The sequence below is a fragment of the Salarias fasciatus genome, chromosome 5, assembly GCF_902148845.1.
Source record: "Salarias fasciatus chromosome 5, fSalaFa1.1, whole genome shotgun sequence".
NCBI classification, from domain to species: Eukaryota; Metazoa; Chordata; class Actinopteri; order Blenniiformes; family Blenniidae; genus Salarias; species Salarias fasciatus.
In genome coordinates, this window is record NC_043749.1 from 30,755,718 (window position 1) to 30,782,099 (window position 26,382).

General features: G+C 42.3%; 1 protein-coding gene across 4 annotated transcripts in view; it reads right to left on the reverse strand.

Moving 5' to 3' along the window:
• Positions 1-14,587: 14,587 nt before the first annotated feature.
• asip1 (agouti signaling protein 1) overlaps positions 14,588-26,382 on the reverse strand; it is a 29,716-nt gene continuing 17,921 nt past the window's right edge. For all 4 annotated transcript variants that reach the window (XM_030092124.1, XM_030092122.1, XM_030092121.1 and 1 more), the window contains 3 exons: positions 16,780-16,951; positions 16,606-16,652; positions 14,588-15,975 (listed from right to left, as the gene is read on the reverse strand). In XM_030092124.1, coding sequence (XP_029947984.1) covers positions 15,811-15,975; positions 16,606-16,652; positions 16,780-16,945 — 378 coding nt within the window. In that variant the 5' untranslated portion in view covers positions 16,946-16,951 and the 3' untranslated portion in view covers positions 14,588-15,810. The remainder of the gene's footprint in view (positions 15,976-16,605; positions 16,653-16,779; positions 16,952-26,382) is intronic.

Here is a 26,382-nt window from a genome sequence, read left to right on the forward strand (position 1 = left end):
ACACCAACATCTGTTCAAGGGTTTCAAGACCAGGATGACCCACGATGCCTCCTTCCAAACCCCAGAGACCGAAAACAGAGACCAATGTTGATATCATGGTTTATTCGGTTCTGCCTCCAAGAGAGTGTCTTCTCTTTGAATCCACCTTACACACCTGGTGAAAACCACGCCTTCAGACCGACGGCGTTCAGGAGAAAGAAACGATCGAGGTGTATTCACAGGTTCTAGAGAGATTTGTAACAATTTTGAAAGAAGAAAAGGTTGAATTCAAAGAGAAATTTGAGTTTTCCACCTGTTTACAACTTGTATTGGTCGAGTGACTCTGACTTTGTCTTTTCTTTTTCCATGTTTGAGAAACCTGACTGCACTCTATCCACCTGTCCTTTATCTGTCTTTATCTGACTTTTATCACTTGTTTTTCTCATTTTTTTACTTCCCTATGAAAACTTCCCCTATAAATCATTTCACTCGGGTTGCCATAACTACTCAGATTCTTCGCTCGTATAAAGGGATTGATGTGAAGAGTGGCTCAAATCAAAATTAAAACCACAGGTTCAAGTTCTTGAACCTTTTTCTGGCGGTTGTTGAGCTACAGATCATGTGCACGGACATGTATCTCCTCCACGTTTCACCCTTTAAACCGTGAATCGAGACGGAAAGGAAAGAAATTAATGTCAGAAACATAAAGAACCGATCACTGTTCTTGTGGGGAACTCCTATCGATTCGGATTAATCGCTCCAGATTTAGCTGGTCATTTTTACAGCTTTGTGTTTCTATGCGGGGATTCTGCTTCAGACACCGCGAGGCTCCTGTTTTTGCCTGAGAAGTCGGCCGACCGCGCTCTCTCCCCTGTCCTCCTCCTCTCCCCAACCTCGCCCCCTGTTGTTCCTGTTGACTTTCTACATGCTGATGTTTAAATAGGCTTTGCTGTTATTTTTAACGACTTGTGCATACTGTATGAGGAAGCAGGCTCCTCTGTCTGCGCTGAGCTGGTGCCAGAGGCCTTTCCAAAACCTGTAAATATTCAAAATGCCAATTAAAAAAAAAAGTTGGAAATTGTAATTGTTGCCTGATGACCTCTCTCTTTCTCCTGGTGTCTCTCCACTCACACAGCCTTTTCCACATCTTCGCTGTGGCCTTTCCATCTTCAAAAATCTCCTCTTGCACCCAATAAATGTGTTACATAAACAAGTCTTCACACGCCTCTCACACATGCAAACAGTTAAGCTTCTTCTGTTCCCCAATCTGCTTTGGTTCTCGCTGAGACTGGTGGAAATGTGAAAGTTCACCGCTGTCATCTTAACGGCCTGACTGATGTACCTGCTGGACGGACCGGCGAGTCGGCTTCGGCGCATCGGACGCTTCACTGCGGCTCATTATAATTGGCTTTTTGAGGACGGAGTTCAAATGGGAGGCAGTCTGCGAAGGCCTCGACCCCAAACGCCTCCAATCCTCTTACAGTCTGACCTTCGTCTTTTATCTGCTTGCTGATTGCTGGAAATCTACTCCAACTTCACAATGTCGACTCCGTCACCCGGTGAATTCCAGAGCGCGAGAGAAGCGGATTAATGGCTGGAGCTTGTTCTCTGGGATCCTGTTGTTCTCATATGTTGTGTCGGGCCCATTAAATTGACACAGTAACTAACAAAACTAACAGTACTTTCTTAATCTTTCCCATAATAATCAATGTAACTGAGAAACAACTTCCTGTAAATGTCGGACTACAAGCCGCTACTCGAACCTGCAGCTTTAATGATGCAGATTATTGATGAATCTCTACGGTTCATGCTTCATGTGACTTTGTGCCTCAGGGTGTCAGTGGTGGTCGATATCACTCTGGATGAAGCTTTTCAGGTAGAAAGACGAGACGAACACGATGTGTTGAACGGGTGAGCGTGTGTGAAGGTAAAGCCAGCAGAGTTCATGGTGCTTCCTGTGTAGCGGCGAGCAGGAGACTTAATGACAACTTCAGCCACATTCAGACCCTCACAGACGGTCGAGGTGATTCCAGATCCGACTGAGAGCCAAAATAACGGCCGCTGAACTGGAGATGGAGAATTTTATTGAGGACCATCATGTTATCTCAGATTTGAGGAGGAAAGGCTCAAAACACTGCAAAAAGTCAAAATTTTACCAAGAGTTTTACACCTGTTTTGAGTGAAAATGTCTCAATTTACTTGATCTAAGATGAATATAAAGTAAAATTCAGCAAGATAAAACCACCTGTTTTAAGACCACTTCTATTTAATCAAGACAATTTTCACTTGTTCTATTTGCAGATTTTTTCACTTAAATTAAAGCACCTTTACCTGGAAATAAGTGAAAAAAAATCTGCCAATAGAACAAATGAAAATTGCGCAGCTCCCTCCGAACTACGAGAAAAAGGTTTCCTACGTCCTCAGGTTCACTCAGACCGAGAGAGCGAAGCATTCCACTGCACCACAGGACTTGGTCAATATGGACGAGGTTCAGACGAAGCATGTCTGAGGATGTTCAACTCCGACATGGAGAGTTTCAATCAGGGCCGGCCCGGGCTTCTCATGCGCCCTAGATGAGCCCGAGACGAGCGCCCCGTCAGAGTGGGCGGGCGGGGGGAGGGGGTTCAGAGCGGCGCGGTGCTCACACGGCACACGCAGCTTCGGGGCGCCCCGTGCACGGCCACGGCACCCCGCCCCCCCCGCCATACCCTGCGCCCTACTCAGCTGCCTACTTCGCCTATGCCTAGAGCCGGCCCTGGTTTCAATGGTTTCAGCATCAGCAGGCTGATGGTGGCGATTGACGACTTTTCTGGGAGGCTGCTGTTTTACATTTATTTTTTACTGAGACAGACGTTTGTTAATGTTCTGAAAATCCTCAAGGGCCTGGACAGCTGCACCGTATACCCAGGTGTGGTGAAATATATGTTAAAAACTTTTTTTTAATTAGTGGGTGCTGCGAATAGTCTGGTGTGCTTAATCATCCAACATTTATTCATCCATTAATTCATAAATTTTTACATTAATAAATGTAATCAAGTAGTGATTTCCATATCATTTGAAGACTACTGCCAAAATTCTTTCATTCTAAATACTTTTTTCATAATGTGTGTATTAAATCATCCCTTGCTTTCCTTGGAGATTTTCCGTTACAGTTAAACTGTATTTTATTCTGAAACAGAGAAATAATCCAGAATTATTCTCAATGCATGTGAGTTAATATTCTGGGTAAATTCAGCCAAACGAAAGACTCCACCCTCAGGTTTCTGTGGCTGTGTCCTGTCCAGTTTCTATTACTAAAGTAAAAAGTCATATATATGTGATATGAACCTGATCCTGCTCCTTTTCTTTCCCACAGTAATGCTTTTGAACTGGAGCACATCTGTTGCCGGTTCGTCCTCCTAACTGTTTCCACCTGCCGCTCTTCACAGCACCGGCGACTCGCTCCACCTTTCACGACAGTTATTATCAAATAAGCTCCGATATGACCAAAGATGTCACGCTTTCGGCCCGACTCCTGACGCCTGAGCCCCATGCCCGGCTCCTGGCTTGTTTGTAACAAATTCATAATTTCATGGCTGGGAGCGCCTCGGGTGCGGCGGATCAAGCGGGATGCGTCTGATGGTGCGCGGGCCCGAAGCATCTGGACACAATGTACCCGCAGTCGCACCGACTGCCTCGTGTTTCTGAAGTCGCAGCTTTAAAAAACTCAGTGGAAGTGGCTTCAATCAGAGTCCGCCAGGCAGGATCTGCTCCGTGCGCTGTGTCGAATGTGGCGTCCTGCGTTTGGACGCCAGCCAAAGAGTCAGCCCAGCGCTCAGAGGGAGGCTGGTTCTCAGTTGATAATCAGAAGCCATCGTTGTGCACCTTGGTGGAAGATTAGCCTTCGGGTTAAACAAGCTGTGCTGAGAATGTAAAAGGCTGTTTTCACTCTCAAACACCTCTTAAAAAAACCTTTAAGTTCAAATACTGATCACTGAAAAGTGAGGCAAACTCAGTGAAAACGGAAAACCTTGAATTCTGTGTTGAGTGACGACACGACCATGGTGCTGTTCACTGCATGCGTGTGTGTGTGTGTGTGTGTGTGTGTGTGTGTGTGTGTGTGTGTGTGTGTGTGTGTGTGGTTTCAAGACAGAAACAAACACCAGTTTTTTCAGTCGCTGTGGTCATCAACCAAAAATAATCCAATTAAATTGCCTGAACGGATTAAATCAGCACCATATAAACTCTATGGTCTGATTATATTTGCTCCATCAGATTGAAACGACGATCAGATCTGTCCGATCATTCCACGTAAACAGCACTGCATGTCTCAAACACCAAGTGTCACAGTGCAAAGCACTATGGGATTGATCCACTGACATGAATCGGGTCACATCCTTCTTTATTCTTAGTTCATGTAACAATCTGATCCTGAAAACAGAAAAAAATCAATCAGATTGACCAAAAAACATTCTATAAACTCAGTTGCTGTTTCTGCTGTTCTTGTGTAAACGGACATGGTTTTCAAAACGTTGTCATGTCGATGCAAAACTTCTCCGAAAGGAACGTTGCCAAAAACCGGCATTTCTGTCGGCACGCAGCACATTCTGATTCCAGAAGTCAGATTTGAAACAAGAACCAAAGACTCGCAGGCTTTTCTGGGCTTCTCTTCCTGATCAACTGAAAAGATGAAGCTATTTTAAACTTTGTCCGAGAGCCTGTTCTGTCTGACCTTCTCCAGCAGCGGTGAAATTAAACCACATAAACTGAGGTTCAGTGCTGCAATCTTAGCTCCCACAGACCTCTAGGTCCTGTGTGTGTGTGTGTGTGTGTGTGTGTGTGTGTGTGTGTGTGTGTGTGTGTGTGTGTGTGTGTGTGTGTGTGTGTGTGTGTGCAGGAGAGGCTTATTTGCAGTCCTTCATCAACATATGGCTTTCAGAAAGTACTGCAGAATCTGAACCTGTAACCTCGACACCTGTGCACATTTAAGAGCAGATCCAGTCAGCGTCACTCTGCACCCCCCCCCAACCCCCCCCCCCCACCACCACCACCACCACACCCCGCTGCTCTGACTCTCCTCTGTGGATCATTTGTCCACTAGGACATTAAACATGTATTTCACAACTTGAAGACCTTCTCTGAGCTTTATTTTTCAGCTCAGGGATTAACAGTTTGAACTTGGTCTCTCTGTGCTTTATTTGTTTTCAAATTCTTGATTTGACTTTTGATTTTTACCAATGTCCATTTCCAACGAATCAAAAGACGTATGAAGGACACGGGACTCTGATAGCATCAGGGAGGGATGGCCATGTCGCCACTCTATGTTAGCATCTCACCACATGAGCAGTGACGTCAAATTTTTAAAAAAAAATGCATTTACACAACATTTCAAGTGAAAAGCCTAGTTTGTGTTTTCATTGCAGAAAAGTGGTTTGGTCTGCTCTCCTGCCTGTAGATCAGTAGATGTGTGTCGGAATAGACTCACAGTATGTAGACATTCAGCAACGATTCTCTTGAAATGAGGAACACTTCTGTAGTTTTGATCCTCTCATTAGGTCAAACTTAGAACAGAAGCCAAGAAACTGGTTTGGACTTCCACACTTTGACAGTTTGTGAATGTACTGTCAAAACAGAGAGCGGATTCATCCTGGAAAGTTTTCCACTTCAACCTCTCAGAGCTTATCAGACAGTGCAAAACACTCCAAATCCCTCATCCAGAATCACGTGTTTGAAAAATGAAGCTGTGATTTAACAGGAACAGTGTCGGATTAATGACTCAAATTCATCTTTAAATCCTCTGCAATTATAAGAATTAAGTTAATCCAAAAGGATCACACCTGTCTCCTGCGATGTGGACTCATCGCTCTTTAGTGGTTTGGTTTGTTGCACCACCAGCCGCAAAGGTCTGCAGAGAGTCGAAATAAAGAAAAGTCCAGAGTGTTTCCTGCACTCAGGGCTGTGGTAAATCTGGAGACTCTGATTCTCCCTTAAGCTGATCGTACTTTAAAACTGCTCATTTTTGGTTGAATGGCCGACTTCAGGTGGTTCATACTTTTTGCTGAATTGGAAATTTCTTGTATGTCCTGATGTAAAGGCATTGACTGGACTTGCAAATAATGAATTTCACTCATGCCAACAGTCACAGAATTTTACACTTTTAGACCCAGTTTAGATGCAAAACAATTTTTTTAGTGAACATGGGGCCTTTTTGAGGGTTTTGCATGACCACGTTTAGAAAACTGACGCTCTCTGATTTGGTTGTTACCAAGTACCGACTTTTCTTTTGACTTCCAGTTGGTCAGGGGGTGTTTAAAAATGGCGCCACCCGCTGTCAGTTCAGAGTTCTGCCTGGATCAGCACGCATGGTACGTACGGGCTTCGCCCCCGATTTTCCTGGTCATTACCTTTGTAAGCTTGGCAGATATTAATATGACTTTGCTTTGTGTTTTCAGCGCACACAGTCTGGAAATAACGTCCCATCACAGCCGTGTTTTGGCGCCATTGGTCGGCAGAGTCAGGCACTGGTCACACAGGCAGTAGCTCTGAGGCAGGAACGTCAGCTGGAGCATCAGGAACAGAAGAAGAGGAGAACAGCTTGAGGTGGAAGCAGAAATAGCTGCAGCATCTGCTAAACTAGCAATCCCCCAAGCTGCAGAGTGTTGAAGTGGCTCAGGAGGGGTGAACTCTCATCTGGAAAAGGAAAACCCGCAGCCAACATCCAAATATGTCAAACTTTTGGAAACGGACAATGAACCGTCCATATTCGGTGCACAGCCAGAGGAAAACAAGTAAACTGCTCACAATTACAACAAGTCAAGATCTCAGAGGAAACAGCTTTGCCACCAAAATGAGTCTGGATAATAATGACTTAGCAGCTAAAGGCAAAGTTGCAGGGAAGCAGAGTTTTAATGTGTGTAGCTCTTCAGCAATCAGTGGACGAGTGTTCACAGCCGAATACGAAGAAGCAGTGGGAGCAAATCAAGTCTCTATTGGAGAAAGAAAATTGTTTTGACTTCTATGTTCTGGACACATGAGCAAGAATGGCAAAAGTGTAACTTGCAAAAGGTGTGGCAAAGATAATCCCACTGCACTAAACATTATGGAGGAAAGAGGAAGCACACATGCAAAGCAACTGCCAGACAGTGATGAGTTAATTTATCCAGGAGTTCATGGTTCTACAGGGGCTGGAAAGAAGTACTGTGTCCTGTCAGTCCTGCCTGTTAAAGCGATACTTCAACATTTTGGCAAATTGGCCCATTTAGCACAATTCCTTAGTCATTTCGAACAGCACACTTACTTTTTTTGTGAGGGTGAGCTGTTGTTTATCCAGAGGCGAGTCGGGGAAGGTTTTTGGGACGGACAATGGAAGTGGACGGTATTTTTGTTCCCCCTCATCAAACTCATCAAATACAAAATCCAACAACCCCAAAACACTTTGGTGGACACGTTATAATCCGCACATTCACTATGCTGTGAAATATTAATGCAAAATTACGAGATCACCTCTGAATAAGCAATATCTCGCCCTCACAAAAAAAGTAAATATGCTGTTTGAAATGACTATGGAATTGCGCTAAATGGGCCAATTTGCTAAAATGTTGAAGTATCGCTTTAAGATGGAGGCCATACAAGGCCATGACACAGCTGAGGCAGGCCGTTGCTGCAGTAAATAGGATCTCTGTTTGTGAGCTGAGGGAAGTGCTGAACAGGAAATACCTGCATGACCTCAGTGAGAGGGCATGTGAGGTCAAGAGAAGACAGCAAATTCATGGAAATTGAAAGTCAGCATGTCAGCAAACAAGGTGAAGGAAGAGCCGGAGTGGGTGTGAGATGAAAATGTCCCTTCTGATGAAATTCAGAAAGCCATGAAAAGGAAAAAGAGAGCCAAATGGGCTGAAATTAGAAATACTTGATATGGAGGTGCACAAGGTAAAACTGAAAATTAAGAAAAGTGCCTCAAATACAAATGGTATAAATGCAAAGAAGAAAGTGAAAGAAATGTTGCTGTAGACCTTGTCCTGCACGCTGTGGCCTCTCGTACATGTAACATGCTGGTGGAGGTTCGGAAGCACAGATTGATTTCAAGGGTATCAACAATGTGAATGTTACCTTGTGCAGCAATGTGTTTCTTTCCTATTCCTGCCTTCAGTTTGACTTGTGATGCTGTACTGGCAACACCCTGTACTGGCTGCCTCTCCCTTGCACAACAGCAGTTACTCTCAGTGGGACTTTCTGGTGAAATGAAGGTGAATCGAATGAGGACAATTTCATGCAACTGCTAAAGTTTAAACAAGTACATCGCTTGCAGAGTGAGGAACCCTCCAGAGAAGACATGATCGGTTTCTCAGGGGCCTGGAAAAATGCTCAACTTCACTAGATAGGTTTTCAGATACATATAACTCCTGCACCCCTCCATGAGAGTCATGCCCCCCACCCCTACCTCCAGCTTCTGCCAGAGCTCCTTCTAACAGATCGTATTCCTCTATTCTCGTCACTGTCAGCAATGAAAGGTTAACCAGGCTTCAGTCAGGAATATGGAGACTCACAATGTTTTCTCACAAATCATTTGAAGTTATCGTGTGCTGTTATTGCTCCTAAATGTTATTAGTTCCGCAGAGGCCTGCCTCATGTGAAACCGGCTTTTCAAAGTGTTTGAAATGCTGTCGTCCCGAGGCGCTCTCCAAACGGCCCCTCTGCTCCTTGCTAACAAGCTTTCTGCACTCATCGCCTCTGGCTCTCGATGTGGAGTTTGTTTCTGAAAACCTCTTCGGGATCAGACCTCCGAGCTGGACTCCACCTCTCACTGATGACTGACTGACTGAGGTTCGGCACCATATAAATCACACAGAGGATTCAGGCCTGATTCATTATAACACATGTTCAGTGTAAAGGACTGAAGCTGGTTAGAGCACACAGAAAGCAAGTTCTGTTCACAAACAGAACCATATTCCACTAAACTGTCTCTTTAAATTCTGCATTTGTTTGATATTTATCACCTTCAGGAGGATCCGTTACGCAGAGTGATGGTGATCGATGTCAAAGTGGAAACGCTATGAACCACTTGCAGCAATGGTATTATCAGAACTCCTAATCCATACACATACTGAACATACATAGTAGTGTATTACAGTTTGTTTTTTTTTTACCAGGGGAAAATGGAATAGACACGTAGGGAAATATGATAGAGAGAAAAATATAAAAGTACATGATAAATTTGATTTTTAGAAATGGTTGACTTGTTGAAAGTAGGACTGAAAAACGGTCATCATGTTCATTCATTAGGGATACATGCTATTCAGCACTTTGTTTTATATTAAATTACAGCTATTCTATTACATTAGTGACCAGTTATAACATTATTGGTTTATTGAATTTAAGAAGGATAGCTGTACTGTGTAATTGGCCATTATTACATTATTGGTCACTTAAACCAGGGATTCTGGGATGAACAGCTATTATTTTGGTAGATTTAAAGCCGATTATGTCCATCCATCCATCCATCCATTTTCAACCGCGTTTCTCTGGGACTGGGTTGCGGGGGGAGCAGCCCAGACTTTCTGTCCCCAGACTCTTCTTCCAGGTCTTCCTGGTTCCTGGTTTGGAGTTATGGGCCAACCCACTGAGTCAAATGCTTTTTCTGCATACTCAGTAAAATTGCCCTAGGTTTTTCCTTCTTCATGTGTTCAATGATATGAAGACGCCTCCTGATGTTATCCTGGGTCTGCCTACACGGGATGAAACCAGTCTGATCTTCATCAATCAAGTCGGGCATCACCTCCTCCATTCTTTTTGTTAAAATAGCTACAAATATTTTACAGTTCTGATTCAAGACGCTGATGGGTCTATATGAGCCGCATTCTGTTAAATCCTTTTGGAATTTTTGAGATGGTAGCCTGTAACACCTGCCAATACGTAATATATTTTCCACAAACGTAATAGCCGCTGCCTACTACAAACATAACACGCAATTTCCCACAAATGTAATAACTGTTACGTTTGTAGAGATTTACTACGTTTGTGGAGAAGTGAAAATCTTCAACTTTCAATGTTGTAATAACTTCCCACATATGTAATAATTAGAGCTGGGCAACGATTAAATTTTTTAATCGCGATTAATCGCACCCCAATCCTGCAGTTAATCGCGATTAATCGTGATTAAAATGGCTCATTTGAAGTCTGCCGATTCCATTCAAAATAATTTTACAATTCATCAAATATGATTTATAATAGTTTAAAATACCAAGTCTTTACCAAGATTGCCCCCCAACACACACACACACACACACACACACACACACACACACACACCAACAATAGCAGAGCAGATGAAAAATAGAAGTTTCTCATGAACGCTCACTTCCTCAAACTTCATCCTATCTCCAAGACAGCCTAAATTCAGTCACGCCGAATTTTGCCTCATACTTACCTTTATTAAACCAGATTGTGTGTTGAAGGGAAATGTACTTTATTTTGCGTGTTTTCAGCACCTGAAAAACGCCCAGCTGGCCGAAACGCTGCACCGACAAAACACGCAATTTAAGTTTCACTTTCATTTTCTTCATATTTGCGCTCCTGATTTCAGTTTGTGCCTCAGACCAGCATTTTCCTCGTGATTTTTCTGATTATTCGGCCGAGTTCAATATGTCAAATAATGAGGAATGGACTGTGATTCATCGCTAAAAGCGCGTGTGTGTGTTTTTGATGCTGAGCTGGAGCGCGGTGTGACTCTCGGGCTCGGGGCACAGGACAGATTAGATTAACGGCGACATTTTTTTTTTCTCTCGCGATAACGCAGCACTTCATCGCCGTTAACGGCCCAGCTATAGTAATAATGCAATGAATAATGGTTGCTGCTGCTGTTTGATTGTTGTTGTTCTTACCTACTAATAGCCTACTGACCATGGGTACGGAAAAGCTCTCTCTCTTTGGTTTCAGTGGTAAATAATCAAATTAGTAAACCTTGAAATTCTTGCCTAGACAGATAAGTGGTATTTTTACTAATGATAATAATTAATGATTGAATCAAATTTTCTTCTTTTTCTTTCATAGCTGATGAGGGTTAACCCTAACCTTGAAATCTGGTTAGTCAAAAACAAAAACAATGTCAAATAAATAAATAAATACATAAATAAAATGGGCCTACTGAAATGTCAAGGTTGCCACATACAACATAGCAATATAGGCTAGCTAACACAGACACACATGCCTGTAATGAATTTGAATTGAATTGAATTGTGTCAGATCTTTCCTATTTAGGCTATTTATAAGTGTTGTGTTTGCAATTCATCGAGATTTCTCAACATCTTTATTGAAAAAAATGGATGAGCGAATTATACGCTGGCGAGGGAAGGTGTCTTCAAATTAACTCCCTAAACTGTGGAGACACTCAATTAAATGTGCCGTTTGTGGTTTATTACGTTTGTGGGCATTATTACATTGGCGGGTGTAACACAGCCTCCCTCCACAATGGTGGGAGAACTCCCTCTTTTAGGATGTAATTGAAACGTTTCTCAAATAGTGCTACCAGTTGTTCTCTGAATGATTTGGGAATCCATCAGTAACCGGAGACTTGCGTGACCTCAGGGAGGAGATGACCGTACCAATTGCTATTGGAGATTTTTCTTTAATTTATCATTCTGTATTTTACCAAGGAAAGGCAGGTTCGACTGGTCCAGAAACTCTTCAACCTTGCAGGCATTAAATACTGTAGTTTGAGTATACAAAGTCTGGTAATATTTCTCAAATGATTTTTGTATTTCATTTAGTTTGTAGGTTATTTTTTAGTAATAGGGTCTCTAATTTTATATTCCGTGCTTTGTGTTTGCTGTTTTTTCAGTCGCCAGGCCTTCGAGCCTGCCTCATAATATGTCTGTTTTAAAAAAAAAATTAGCTTCCTCTCCACTTGTTGGCAGTATAGCTTGTCAATTTCTTGTTTGATTGGTCTCATTTGTTGTCCCATTTTGGGTCTTTGTACTGTGTTGTGTCTGCAGGTCTAGGAGTCTTTTATTTCAGACATAGTTTTGTTGGTTCACAGAAAAACACATTAGTGAGAAGTCACCTGAATTTAAATTCAGTCAGGAGCTGAAACTTCAGGCTGCCATTGTCTTCGTAGTGCCACTGGAAGTCCGCCTTCAAGTTGATTTTTAGATTGATTTATTGTGACAGGGAAGTCACAATACCATACGTACCTCGATATGCTTGTGACAATACAATGTTTTCCCTGAAACAGTACAATTCAGTTTGATACATAAGAGTTTATAATCCTCCACGAAGCCTCATCATCGGCTTATACATCTCATTGTTCTGTAAAAACAGTTGAAAGTCAATTTGATTAATTCTGATGTTCCACTTTGTTGCTGTTCATACAAAGTTAACATTAAAAATACACACGTTTTTTGTTGTTGTTGTTGTTTGTTTATACAGGCTAAAAACCTTTTATAAGTATTTTGTATTGAAGTTCATGCCCAAACGAAAATGTGTGATACTCCCAGAAACACAACAAAGTTGTGTGGTGTTTGCTAGGGATGAGCGAGTACACCACTATCTGTATCTGTATCTGTTTACCCATCCAAATTATCTGTATCCGTATCTGTACTCGGAGGGGGCGTGGTGTAAACCGGAAGTGGGTGTGGTTTAACTAGAAACGGCCTGGGGCAGAAATTGGTGCATTATTTTAAGTCTGAAATTGATATGAATTGCTCAGAAGTTGCTATATTGATTCTTCATTTGAAAACTATTTACAGAACAGTCTCAGTGATACAATGTACAGATTTTTGTTTTTTTTTAATTTTAGTCAGAACATGAATATTTTTAAAGTTATATAAATGATTATTTATTCACACAAAACCCTCAGAAATAAAATTTGAATATTTTTGGTCACAATAGTAAAGGAACTATTTACAGAAAAAGTATTTTTTATTGAGTCAGAACGTGAAGATTTTAATTGTATGAATGCCTCCCCCCACGATCCCCACCGGAATCTCCCCGGCGTCCAGGGAAACCTCTCATCCGCCCCTGCTGAGCTTCCTGGTCATGTCCGCGGCTGCAGCGCCACGGACATGACCAGGACGTGGACCTCGGTCCAGTTATCATCTCTCTCCCACAGATCACAGCCTCCCAGTGGAGCACAAGCCCAAATTATTATGAAAAAAGAAGAGAAAAAAGAAGAAGAAAAAACGCGAGGGAAAACGAAACTTAAAAAACCCCGAAAAAAACCCCCCGAGCGTGCACAATCGCCCGACGTTTCGACCTTATAAGGTTTTCCTCAGGCACAATGCACGCTACAAAGAAATAAAATACCGCATTTTATATTTATCAGGTCCGATTGGCTTCTCTCAAAAGGATCCTGTCGTCTCGGTGGAGCACGGAGCAGAATGAAGGACCAATGAGGATCTCCCATCAGCACGAGGACGAATAATGACGGACAATGCTCGGGCTGTACTCGTATTCGGAAAAAATGCATTATCCGTAACGAGTACTCGTTTAAAACGAGTATTCGGCTCATCCCTAGTGTTTGCCAGGAAGGGCAAAACTTGTGAGGGACTGAAGAAAAGCAGAAAAACTGTTACTGTGAGGAAAGAAATGAAGAAAGGCTGAAAGAACAACGGCCAGAGCTGAGGAACAAATCCACACAAGGTTCTGGAGCAGCAGGTGTTTTCAGGTTTGATTTACTGTCATTGCTACAGAAAGTATTGAGTTCCCTCAGAAAGTCCAAATCAAGTTATTTCCGAACGCACCGTGCCCAGTAAACTGAAAAAAAGATGGCAAGTAACATCCAAAGGCACGGTGTCAGAAGCTTCACGGCACACCTGAATGTGCCAGAGAGCATCTCCACACTCCGCCTTTGATTTGTGGACCAACATCATGGATATCAGTGGATCACACAGGATAAAGTCAGTAGAAGTTATGCGGAGCCGTCAGAAAAAAATCCACAATCCGAAAACATCCACACAGCCCGTAAAGGCAGCTAAAATGTTTGAAACCTTGATGACTCAAAGAGCCATTTCAATCAAATAAAACTTGTCTGGATACACAAAAAAAAGACTAAACATGTTCACATAATTTTCCCCAATATTATGTTGTTTTGTTTTGTTTTTCTATTTTGTGAAAATAATTAATTAAATCTTTGATTTTGGACTTGTTGGTGAATGTATTGATGTACCACTCACTGACTGGTGAAGTTCTGATCCAGTCTGCAGAACCGACGCCGTTATCATTCCAACAGCAGAACAAATCCAGCTCTGCGGCGTAAACTCAACCACTTTTGTTTCGTAGTAGGTAAATGGATTCATCTGAGTTTCTTATTTAACTGCTGTTTGACTGAGATGTTGCTTTTTAGGGAACAAACTGGATCCACACAACTCAACAGATAAGAATCAGCAGAAAGAACAACATGACCTGAAGCTTTGTGAATTCTTCTGGGATTAAGAGGAAACCATCTGGATAAGTTAGAGGCACGGACTTGTTTAATGTTGGAGTTGAAAGATAGGTCCTTCTAGTTTGGCAATTTGATCAGTGTCATCTGGTTTACATCAACTGATCTGTGTATCATCTGCATAACAATGGAAGTTAATGTGGAAAGAATGGAATTCGCAAAGTTTCTACAGCCTTAAAAGTTTATTGATGAATCTTTATACATGGTGAGAATCAGTATTTCAAAAGCAGCATTTTTTAATTTGCACTTATACAGTTTTTTATGGCTCGGTAACTAGAATCTGAAAGGAAAGCAGATATTCAAATACACTGTCAGGCAGCAGAGAAAGCAGACACAAACAACAGAGCAGAGTTACAAAGACAATGTTTACAGAAAAGAATGAGACCAAACTGGAAGCAATCAGGCAGCTGTGTAATTGACTTACTTCATAAAGTTGTTCGTGTAGACTCTTTATTGCTTTGTACTCCTACAGTCCAGACAGTTTGATCCAATTAAACCCCATCATCATCATCGTCATCATCAAATCCAACTTTGCACTGCCGTAATCAGCCAATAAAAAGCAATAGTCACCACTTAGAATCACATTTTCATCAGTGAAGAAAAGACATTTTTTCTCCATCAGCGGTCAGACAGTGACAGAAACTCGAAGCAGGAAAGAAAACAGACTATTGAAAGGCTGAACATCTGATTACACGTGATAATAACTGTTTAAAAAACAAGATAGACATGGTATGCATCCTTCTGGTTCCTAAATAACAGGAATACAGTCAGATGATGTTCGCTTTCTCGATGGACTCAGTTCCTCTCACCTGCCGACATTCATTCATGTTTACTCACCAGTCGCATTAATCTACCATAAATGAACAGAGCAGCTTGTTGATGAATCCTTGTGATTCTGCTTTTATCACCAGACTCACCGTGGATACGTCTGAGGGTTTCCAAGCCTCTGAGCCTCGACTCAAAGTCACCAAGAAGAGTTCAGAAACTCACAAAAGAGCTAAAGGTGAATATCTTCTCTTTCAGTCTCTGGTGAATTTGAATGACAGAAAAGTTAAATGCTGCTTCCTCGTTTAAAATCCCAGATCAATACATGATGATTAAATGTAGTTAAATTATACTGTTACACAGTCAGGTATTTATGTCATAAGATTGTGTATAAAATTGCTCAAGCAGCTAAATCTTACATGAGAGTGCTAGTAGTAGGATTGAAACAGCCTCCTTCAAGGCAGAGCGCTGATTAAAGCAATACACCCTGTAACGTTTTAGCAACCTTCACTGCTGCGCAGTCCTCTGTAATAAAGTGCTTTCATGCAGTGAATTTTGGTCAGAATTACAAACCAAGGCCAAGGAGCGGTTGACCTTTGGCGGTGTCCGCGGCGGGCAGGCGGCCTCGGCGTGGCGTCCAGCTGGCCGGAGGCTCAGCAGCGAGGGTTGCCCATCCGGCAGTAACAGACAGTTCTGAAGAGCCGGCACTGGCAGAAGGCGCAGTGATCGCAGCACACGTTGCCTTGAGATTTACAGCTTCCCCACAGGGAGACGCAGTTAGCGGGAGGAGGGGGGCGCTTCTTCACACCGAATTTGTTCTGAGAGAGAAGGAGACACAGAGCAGAAGTTCATCTCACATCGCTTTAACCCAACACAGGTGAGGCTTCATGAAGATTCAAATAATAAGCACAGAACGCGACTGGGATTAAAATCATTGTGAAAAATAACAGCTACTTATAGAAGAGTCTTACTCCTGTGCTTCATTTTAGTTATTTACTTATTTCACCTTTATTCTACCAGGTAGACCAATAGAGGAGCTTCAAGAAAAACATAAAAATAAATATATACTGTGTGTGCAGACCCAGATAGAGGAGTTCTGTTCTGTTCTGTGGATTTTAGTTTTCATAAACGGTTCGTGTGAATGAAATGTGACATCGTCAAGGTAAATTAATATAAAAATGAGTGTGTGTGTTGAATTTGCTTCATTCAGATCAATTAAAAATAGGTGGACTTAAAATGGACTAAACATTTTCAAAGTTACTGACATCTGTGAAACAAATGCAACTGTTAAAAGTTCTATGTGCCTGTAATTAAAAAAAACCGTACATAAAAACTGTACTTAAAAATCAAACCAATTAAATAAACTCTGCAAATTAACTGCGTGCATTTCATACTTATTTGAACACAATAATAACTGGATTTTTTTTTTAAGTGCCAAAAAGACAAACCTTTTTGTGCTTCTTTGATTTCTTCTTCCTGGTGGATTTTGGCAGCTCTGAAGCAGAATATTAGAAAATAGAGTTACAAATAAAAAACAAAATATCATCAACGTACGTGTTTTTTTTTTGTTTTGTTTTTTTTTTTTTTAAAGTGATTGCAACAGCTTACACTTACAAACTCACCAACAATCAGAACGGCAGGGGGGCTGTTTTCCAGACTCTGGGACAAGGCGTTGGATGCGATGGCCTCGTTGGTGGTGAGTCTCTCCTCGGGGATCATGTGGGCGGAGCTGAGGAAGTAGTCGGTCGCTGCCAACACGAAGCAGCCGAGCAGCAGGACGCCGTGCATCTTTCTCTGGAACAGAACGTGCAAATGTTTGTTTTAGCGCTTCAAAATCACACTTTATCCACCAGTTCAGAGAGCGGACACTTTAGTCTCCTGTTTGCTTTTCTTTCAGTGAGCAGCTCTGAACACGTCTGACCTTCTCTTTCCAGAAGCCTCTGTCTCCCGTATCGTCCTTCCCCACATCACTTACTTCTGTGTCTTTCTTCATGACTTTTTCTTTACTCTTATCTGAGATCTACATCCTGTAATCTTTCCTTCAGACACTTCCAGGTTCTCCTCAACCTGCTTCCTGCTGTCAGTACAGAACACTAACCTTGCTGGCAAGCTGAATTCTCACGGTATTTGTTCACACACACCACGAGAATCCATCTTGTACCGCTCGGGCTAATGCGCTCGGCCTTGGACTTTTTTCCGTCGGACCAATCGCGCGTCATTTAGGGCGGGACATAAAGCTTTGACGAAAGCAGGAAGCGAAGGACTGCTAATAATATTAGCATGGTTAGCGAAAACAATGGATATCCCAACAGCGATTAAATCTGTTTTGGATGAATCCTCTATTGCGTCTTTGAAAAACGATCAGCAAGAGTTTTTTTCTTTGCGGTGATTGGCTGAAACCAAACATGGTTCGGCGGGCGCACTGTGTCCTTCAGTGCAATGAACGCAGAGTTCTACAGCAAGTCCCTCCTTCCCCGAACGGATTCACCGAGTGAAATCCCAGATGGACATGATGAGCAATTCGTTGCTGAACATGTCAATATGGCTTTTGCCAGGTTAACAGAACACAATATCATCTGCAAACACCAGACGAGAGAGTGTTGTTCTCCCGTTCACGTTTACAGTGTGTTGTTCTCTGCAGCATGTGTGTGTGGTTTCATTGTATAAAAAATGACATATTAATAACGACTGATTCAGAAAATAACTCTGTTTCCAATATTTAACCAACATGACTCATAGCTGTCAGTATTTCTGTGAATGCCCGTTGGACCAACATTCCTGGAGGTTATTCAAACGACACAGAGCTGGAGTTACGCGACGAGAGCGCTCCTTTCCGGTTCTTTCTTTCTCTCCACAAATGAAGTTGAAATGATGTCATTATTTTTATGAGAGTTCCGACTTGCCGGGCCAAAAATTTCATTCAATCTCCTCTGTCAGTTCTTTTCCTCTCCTCTATCATTATCGTTTCATCAGCTGCGGGAATGACGGCGAGGCCATTAAAAGTTGGCGTGTCGAACGTAAAAACATCTGCAGGAAAACAACATATGTGCAGCTTATGTGCAGCGACTGGGAGGGAAAGTGTGAGAGGCGCAGTGAGAACGCCTGAATGAAGAATCAGTTACACAGAGGGCAACGCTTAACGCCGTTCATTTAATTATTTTTCAAAGGATGGATGGAGGAAGCATTACACTTAACTATAATATAAAATATTATGCAATCACGACTCTGTGGACGTGTGTCTGGCGCTTCAACCGAATCGTTAACAAAAATGATGAAGCAGATTAAATACTTTTTTTTTTCATGTGACTCTAAGATTCAGTTCGATCTCAGCTCGTTTCTGCCATTAACACCGTCGTATAAATCATTGACTGCAGGCTTCACAGCAGCCGTCTGAATTTCGCTTTTCCCCCCAATAAAACAAGACATAAATACATCTACTGTCACTTAGTCCCTCCAAAAGTCATGCAGAAGCTCAGATCTCCTCATCCAGCTTCCTTTATTACAAATGAACAACAGGACAACTCCGAGCGGCTTCCAGACTTCCAGAGCTATTTATCTTGGAGCCACAAAGACCCACAACAGCGTTCCGTCATCAGGCTCCCGCTCGTGTTTGTACTATTTTTCATTTTGACTCCTTTCTTTTCCGCCATTGAGGTTCAGCTGAACTAGCATCTCTTTCCTGGCTTCTCCTCTGTTTTTGAAATTAGATCATCTTAAATCGTCAATCATCTGACAGTCGAGCAGCATCTGGGTCCACTTTGAAAGCAATTAAAAAAATTGTTTTTAATAGTGTGTGTGTGTGTGTGTGTGTGTGTGTGTGTGTGTGTATGTGTGTGTGTGTGTGTGTGTGTGTGCTGCACATGTGCAGTGAGGTATGAGTAATCGGTTGTACTCATGGTTGTGTGATTATATTGTAAACATTGATGAAGTTCATGTGTATATTCATCTTTATTTACTCTTGATTTACATTTTTTTTTACTTATTTATTTACACACGACTTTGTTCTGAAAGTTGCATTATTGAAGAGTTTTTATGCTTTTGTAGTAAAAATGTAGCTCATCATGCAGTAAATGTCATCTATCATCGCTTATCATGGACGCTCATTTGGAGAAAGTCAATATATCATCCAGTTTTTACAACACAATGAACAACATGCACTTTTATTAGCTTTGGCATTTTAATAAAATGTTTGGACGGATGTTTGATTTGGCATAAAGATGTTTCCAGCCTGAGCGCTTTCCTGTTTGAGGCTGTGATCGACAGCCAGGATGATGTTTCAATGAAAACAAGCTACTGAGCATGTGCAGAACGCGCACACGTGCAGTAGCAGCGTTTCCACTGTCGTTTCTAAAAGGTTGTGTTTTCAGTGGCTTCGAGCAGCGTTGTCATGGAAACAGACAGAAAAAAATGAAATTGTTGTGTAATCGAGGCCCCAAAACAGGAATCGGGGTGTTTGAGCCAGCGAGGAATCAGCGTGACTCCAAAATCTGAGTCAGCATTCCCTAAATGATAGAAATCAAATGTGGAACACTCTCCACCGTTCTCTCAGTTCTCTGTTTGACTCCCAGCACCCGCTGCGCTCAGGTTCACTAGAACGTCTGGGCTTCTTCTTCCTTTCTCTGACCGTGCTGCGGCTCCAACTGAAATATGAATTGGCAGCATCGGCGCTGAAGCAACACATGGTCAGCTTTCGCTTCCCTCCTCACGGTGATCGATTGCTGCTGGGCCGGCGCTGTGGGGGGACGCCGCAGCGCTGTGGGGAGGGCAGCTTCAGCTTCTGGGCGGGAGAGCCAGTGGTGCAGCCAGGTTTTATATCGCAGTGGTAGAAGAGGTAGACGAAGCCCTGCTAAGGAACGTCGTGTCATTTGATGGACTGGACTGGATTTCAGGACACAACAGTAGATTAAATGACAACCAGCTCAGCTTGTCCTGTGAGGGGCCTTTCCTTCAAGGCTTTTTTTTTGAGGGGGGGTTCTTCTGCTCCGAGGCATCCGATAAATTGTAAACACTGACGTAGTCTGTGTTGAGAGTTTGCATGTTCTCTGTCTCAGCAAGGGTTTTTCTCTCTTCTGCCACAGTCCAAAGACATAACTATTGGAGTTACTGATGGCCTGAGGTTTTGGGCGTTTGGATGAGGATAAAGAGGGTCAAGACAAAGTACTGGTGGATAGTTTCTGAGTGATCGTAATGAAAGGCCTGGCTCTGTGGTGAGTCATGCAGTGAAATCTCTCCACACATGTTCAAGAGCTGCACAGCAAAGTAAAAGAAAGCTGAAATGAATCAAATGCTCTTGTTTGTCACGCTGAAAAAAGTCTAATGCAGTTATTCGGTGAATATGTCATATCTGGGAATTCCAGACATATAGGAATATATTTCTTTTCTGTCGTTGTGGCCTCTTTTCCTGCTTGTCTTAATCATTTTTATACTCTCTGGCAGAAATCTGGGTGAAACCCACCTCTGCTCAAACAACTGTGAAATGATTCAATTACTCAAAGAACACAATGGTGAATCACATTAAACAGTCCACAGCCTGTCACTCAACCATCAGGCTGACAGCTGCGGTAAAAAAAAAAAAACAAAGAAAAAACACGATCAGATCGACTCTGCATCGGGGAAATGAGTCATGTGGTTGAATGAAAAGTTACATTTGACATATCAGTTCCGAGTGAAATACACAACATATGTTTAAAAAGTTCTTGAATCTTGTTCAAAAATATGACTGAATATAGACTGTTTATGTGGATTTAATTGTTTTTTTGTGGATGAGAGTTAACACTGTAAAGCCTCCAAACCTCCCTGGATCTCTGCAGAGCAGCTGGTCTGTGTAAGTCCACCTCCCTCTACAACTCTACCTGTCTCTACAACTCTACCTCCCTCTACAACTCCACCTCCCTCTACAGCTCCACCTGTCTCTACAGCTCCACCTCCCTCTACAGCCCCACCTGTCTCTACAGCTCCATTTTCCACTGCAGCTTCACTTAATTTGGATTAATCCATCTGAGATATTATTGAATCATCTATAATCTGAATTACAGAGGCTCACGTCACAGAAAACACAAAAAGGAACAAAACTATTTGAAAGCGATGTATCCACCTCTGCCAACATCAGAATGAAGGGGGTCGAACAAACTTACCATATATCATTAAAATATGGATATGTGAACTGAATGTAATTTAACAGGGAAGACATTGAAACATTTAAATGTTGATCTTTTTCCCACTCAGCCTTCTTTTGCACCATCATCATAGTTTCTGTCTTAATCGTGCAAATAATTTGGAGGGTTTTTTTTTTATTCATTATGTACAACTAGAAAAAAAACACTAAAATTATAGAAATTCACAAGGTTTGTCACCGTTTTCAAAAGTTCTGTCTCAGGAGCTATTTGTAGAAGATCGTAGCGCCTTTATCGTGTAAACGTGTTCAAAATGTGTAACTGAGGCTCTGTTCCTCATTTCACATTAAAACAAATGCATGTGGCAAGAAATCTGAAAAACTGTGAAAAGCAGTTTTTAGGTCATAAAAGAGTAAACATGTCAAAATAAGAACATTTTATGGTTCCATTAAACATCGCTGTATTTCAGAATGAAAGCCAACAGGAAACCCGTCATTCTCACTCCTTCATTATGGTTTCATTTCCTTGTCATGATGAGAGAGAGATGTGAGTCATGCTCAATGTCTGTAAAATATCGGGGCACAAAATCAATCTTCAAGTTGTCAGATTTAATGTTTCAGCCGCAGCTACTCTGTGAAATGAGGCCAGCTGTGCTCTGCAGTAACTGGCGATCTGGGAAATGGCCTGTTTTGACATCTCATTATGTCATTAACGTCATTATGTTCATTAAGTCATTTTTCAGAACCTGCTTGGAACCCGAGTTCATCCAACTGAAAACACACAGAGCTAAGCGTAGTCCAGGAGTGTGAAAATACACACGACATGACAGTCAAAATGAAGGAGGCTGGCTGCAGCGGGGCTGTGGATCAGTAAGGAAAGGGAAACGTTAAAGCATCCAGGTGATGAAGAGTCAGTGATGATCTTCGAAGAGGGAGTTTAGTGTTGCGATTTTGGGTTTTCCTTTCAGAAAGGTTTCTCCTGTAATGTTTTGAAAACGATAGTCCACTAGATGGTGCAGTTTTTACTGTTTTTGTTACTTATCAGCGTTTCCATAGAGTACTGAGCCCGAGCGTTTCGAGAACGGCTTGTTTTCCCCCATTTACACTGCAACGGAGAATCGGGCAGTTTTCGAAAAGTTCCACCTTGGGAGCCGTTTTCATAAAGTTGCATTTTCAGAGGCTTTAAGCGTCTTTTTCACCTATAAACTGTCTTTCCAGGTTTTCAGGCACTAAGTTAGTGTCTTTGTCACTAAAATTCCATAAAATCATTCCCTGTACCTGAAACCACGGTGTTTATTTTCAAATCTGTCGGAAGTTAAATTTATTATATTTGTTCGTGAATAACACTTTTTTTGTAATGCAGCATAGATTATCTTGGTGAGGGCCCAAAGACCAGATGCAGACAGAGATGCAGTTGGTAGAGTGATCATCTTCCATTTGGAAGGTTGCAGGTTCATTTCCACATGTCGAAGAGGCCTCGAGCAAGACACTGAAACCCTGAATGCTTTGATGAATAAAGTGGATCCACCTCTTAGCAAAACCCCACTCTGATCCTTTAGCAGATGCATTCATGTGCTAATACCGTAAACTCAGCCACTCAAACCTCACAAAAATCCTTTAGCCAATTGCAAAATGTTAATTTTAAACATGCTTCATCATTCAATCAAGACAAAAGAAAATCTCCAGAGCTTTCACAGAATCTGACCAATTCCTATTCGAACACTGAAGTTGTTCAGTGTGCTCTAAGTCAGTGTTTCTCAAACTTTTTAAACCGAGCACCACCTCAGAAAAAATTAGGCTTTCCAAGTACCACCATTATGACCAAAGTACAAAAAAAAATTTTAAAAAAAACTCTTCAAATGAAGACAACACACAGGAAGCAGGTATATTTCTAATAGTCTTAGTCTTTATGTTTTTGTTTAATTCAGTCAGCCACAGTTAGCAGAGGCAGAACACTGGAACTGTCAAACACACAAAGGGGCAACTCTCCCTCTCACTTGCATCCTCACATTCTCTCTCTCTCTCTCTCACACGTGCGCGTGCGCGCACTCACGCAGCGTCGTTTGTTGCTAACGCTAGCAATGCCGGAGACGCTTCGGCTACGCTGCTTAATTAGCCACCTGATAGCCTCGTGTTCGCTTCACTGTCGTCAACTTCAGTTTCAGCAGGGCTGCTGGTTCTATTCTCCTCCTGTTCTGCACCTCTTTTCCTAATAACTCCTGTTTGGAGCAACATTTGTGAAGTTTTCGGACCTCTCATTACACTGCTGCACGCTCATGACAGTGAAGCTAAGCTAGTTTAATCGTTGATGACGTGTGTGCGCTACGTGACTGAACGCGACCACGTCGCAGTCCAACACATATTAGAAGAGAAAAACTGAATGTGAATTACAGTTGATTTGACGTGTTTTAATTTGAAATTGTTATATATTTTGGTGGTAATATTTATTTCTGAAAGTTTTGACTTTTAACTAATCTTCAAAGAATATATACATTTCTGTGATTCCCCCGCGTACCACTAGATGGAGCTCACGTACCACCAGTGGTACAAGTACCACAGTTTGAGAAGGCTCTAAGTGATGCCTGAGCTTTAACCAATTTTTGAAACAAACTGCTTGAAAAAGACTTGATGATCTCTAACATACCATGAACCAATGAATTTAAAGGGCAACTCCGGTTTTTTGACACCTGGACCTTATTTCTAGGTGTGTCATGCTCATATACTCACTCAGACAAACATCGTGCAGCAATGGAGCTTTAGCGCGGGACATAATCTCTGCAAAATCGTTCATTTCGGCTATATTTCTTCATCCATCGCCAGTGGGAAGAGGAACTCCAACGTTCCCATCCGAGCTAATTGTGGCTAAGTTAGCGAAATCTGTCAGCTGACTCACCTGAAGACGGTAGACGAGCTGACTTTATGATAACACTGGCGATGGATGAAGAAATAAAGCCGAAATGAGCGATTTTGCAGAGATTATGTCCCGCGCTGAAGCTCCATTGCCGTGGCCCCCGCTGAGTGCGGCTAAATCGGTTGGATCTAAATAACTTCTGGAGGACTCCGAGCTGCACAATGTTTGTCTGAGTGAGTATATGAGCATGCACACACCTAGAAATAAGGTCCAGGTGTCAAAAAACCGGAGTTGCCCTTTAAAGATTTGACTGAGATGCAGAGAAGAAGCTCTGAACCTCACAGGTGACGGCGGTGAAGTTCTGCACACAGGACACCTTCAGTCCAACCGGCTGACTGACTTCCGCAGAGACCTCCTCACAAAAACTGTGATTTCCCTGCTTGACAAGAAGCAGGGAGAGCCCCAAGGTCAGGCAAGCACTTCTTCTGTTATTGCTGTTTGTTGTTGTGTGATAAAAACAGTCTCTCCAGTGGTTCAGTGGTGCTGAACGGAGAGCTCCTCATATCTGTCCACAAACTGCAGAACTCAGGGAAACACATCGTGCCTTGCCAAACTTTCACGTAGAGACGTCATTAAAATATCAAAACGTTGGAGTTTTTGTCCTCTATCCAGATGTGAAAACCTCTTTTCAGTATCTTCTACCAAATTTAAACTGTGAACTTTAAAGTGTGGTAAGATTATTACCGGTTTTTGGAGTTTATAATGGGTGTGTATGGGAGAGGGCAAGAGTGCGAGAGACTCTTGATTTAAACAAACAAAAAAGTGTTTCTGTCATCCCCACGGCCACATATCTTCACAAATTATACATCAAAATGTAGGTATAATCCATGTGATTCCTAAAATGTATCAATTTTTCCTCGATCTCCAACAGTTCTCTCTCCAGATGCATTTCAATCAATCAGTCAATCAATTTACTTTTGTATAGCCCAGTATCACAACAACAGTTGCCTCAGAGGGCTTCAAGATGTTACATTGGTTGGTAAAAATAAAAACAGTGAATAAGCATAATGTTAATATGTCAAATTCACAGTAACGAGACAAAACGAAGCAACCACCGCCTTTGACCCTCACATCCGGCAAGAAAAAACTCCAAAAACCCAGTGGGAAAAGAAGAAATCTTGGGGAGAACCACAGTATGGAGGGATGAGACAATAAGAAGTAAAGCCTAGGACTATGTTGAGTACAGTCCATTGGACGGTCCAGCACAAGAACCACGGATCCCAGAAGTAGAACCGAAGCCAGTCCGCGGGCAGGACCGACAGGAGTGTCCTCCCGGTCCGGACGGAGCTTGTTCGTAGGCCCTCGTAATAATAGAGTCAGCAACTGAAACTGGAGAAGACTCCCCCTCGAAGGGGGGGGGCAACAGGTGAAAAGCAATGAACGGACTAAAGGGAATAACATTCAGACATTAGAGGATAGGGTTCAGTGCACCGTACTTCCCACAGCATTCTAGCTCCTAGGGCAGCTTTTAATAATGATTGTTTAGAGTCCATAGCTGACCTGATCATAGGCTGCATCGAAGAGAAACGTCTTGAGCCTAACCTTAAATGTGGAGACTGTGTCTGCCTCTTTGACACCACTTGGAAGCTGGTTCCATAAAAACGGTGCCTGATAGCTAAAGGCTCTTCCACCTAATGTCCATTTAGAGACCCTAGGAGTCACCAGTAACCCTGCATTTTGAGAGCTTAGTGCTCTGATTGGTTGATAAGGCGTTAAAGCATCTTGGAGATATGTCGGAGCCATCCCATTTAGGATTTTGTAAGTGAGGAGAAGGATTTTAAATCTAACTCTAAACTCGACAGGAAGCCAGTGAAGAGATTTTAGAACGGGAGTAATGTGTTCACGTCTTCTAGTTCCGGTTAATAATCTGGCGGCCGCATTTTGAACCAACTGAAAGTTTTTTAATACACTTTTTGGGCAGGCTGCGAGAAGGGAGTTGCAGTAGTCCAATCTAGTAGAAACAAATGCATGGATGAGTTTTTCTGCATCACTTCTAGGTAGAATGTTTCTTATTTTAGCTATGTTGCGCAAGTGGAAATATGCTGTTTTACAAGCCAGGTTGATGTGTGCTTTAAAGGAGATATCCTGATCAAATAAGACCCCGAGGTTCCTGACAGCAGAGGAGGAGGATACACTGACGTTATCTAAGGTGATAATCTGTTCAGATAGACACTCTCTCAGTTTATGGGGGCCTAGTATAAT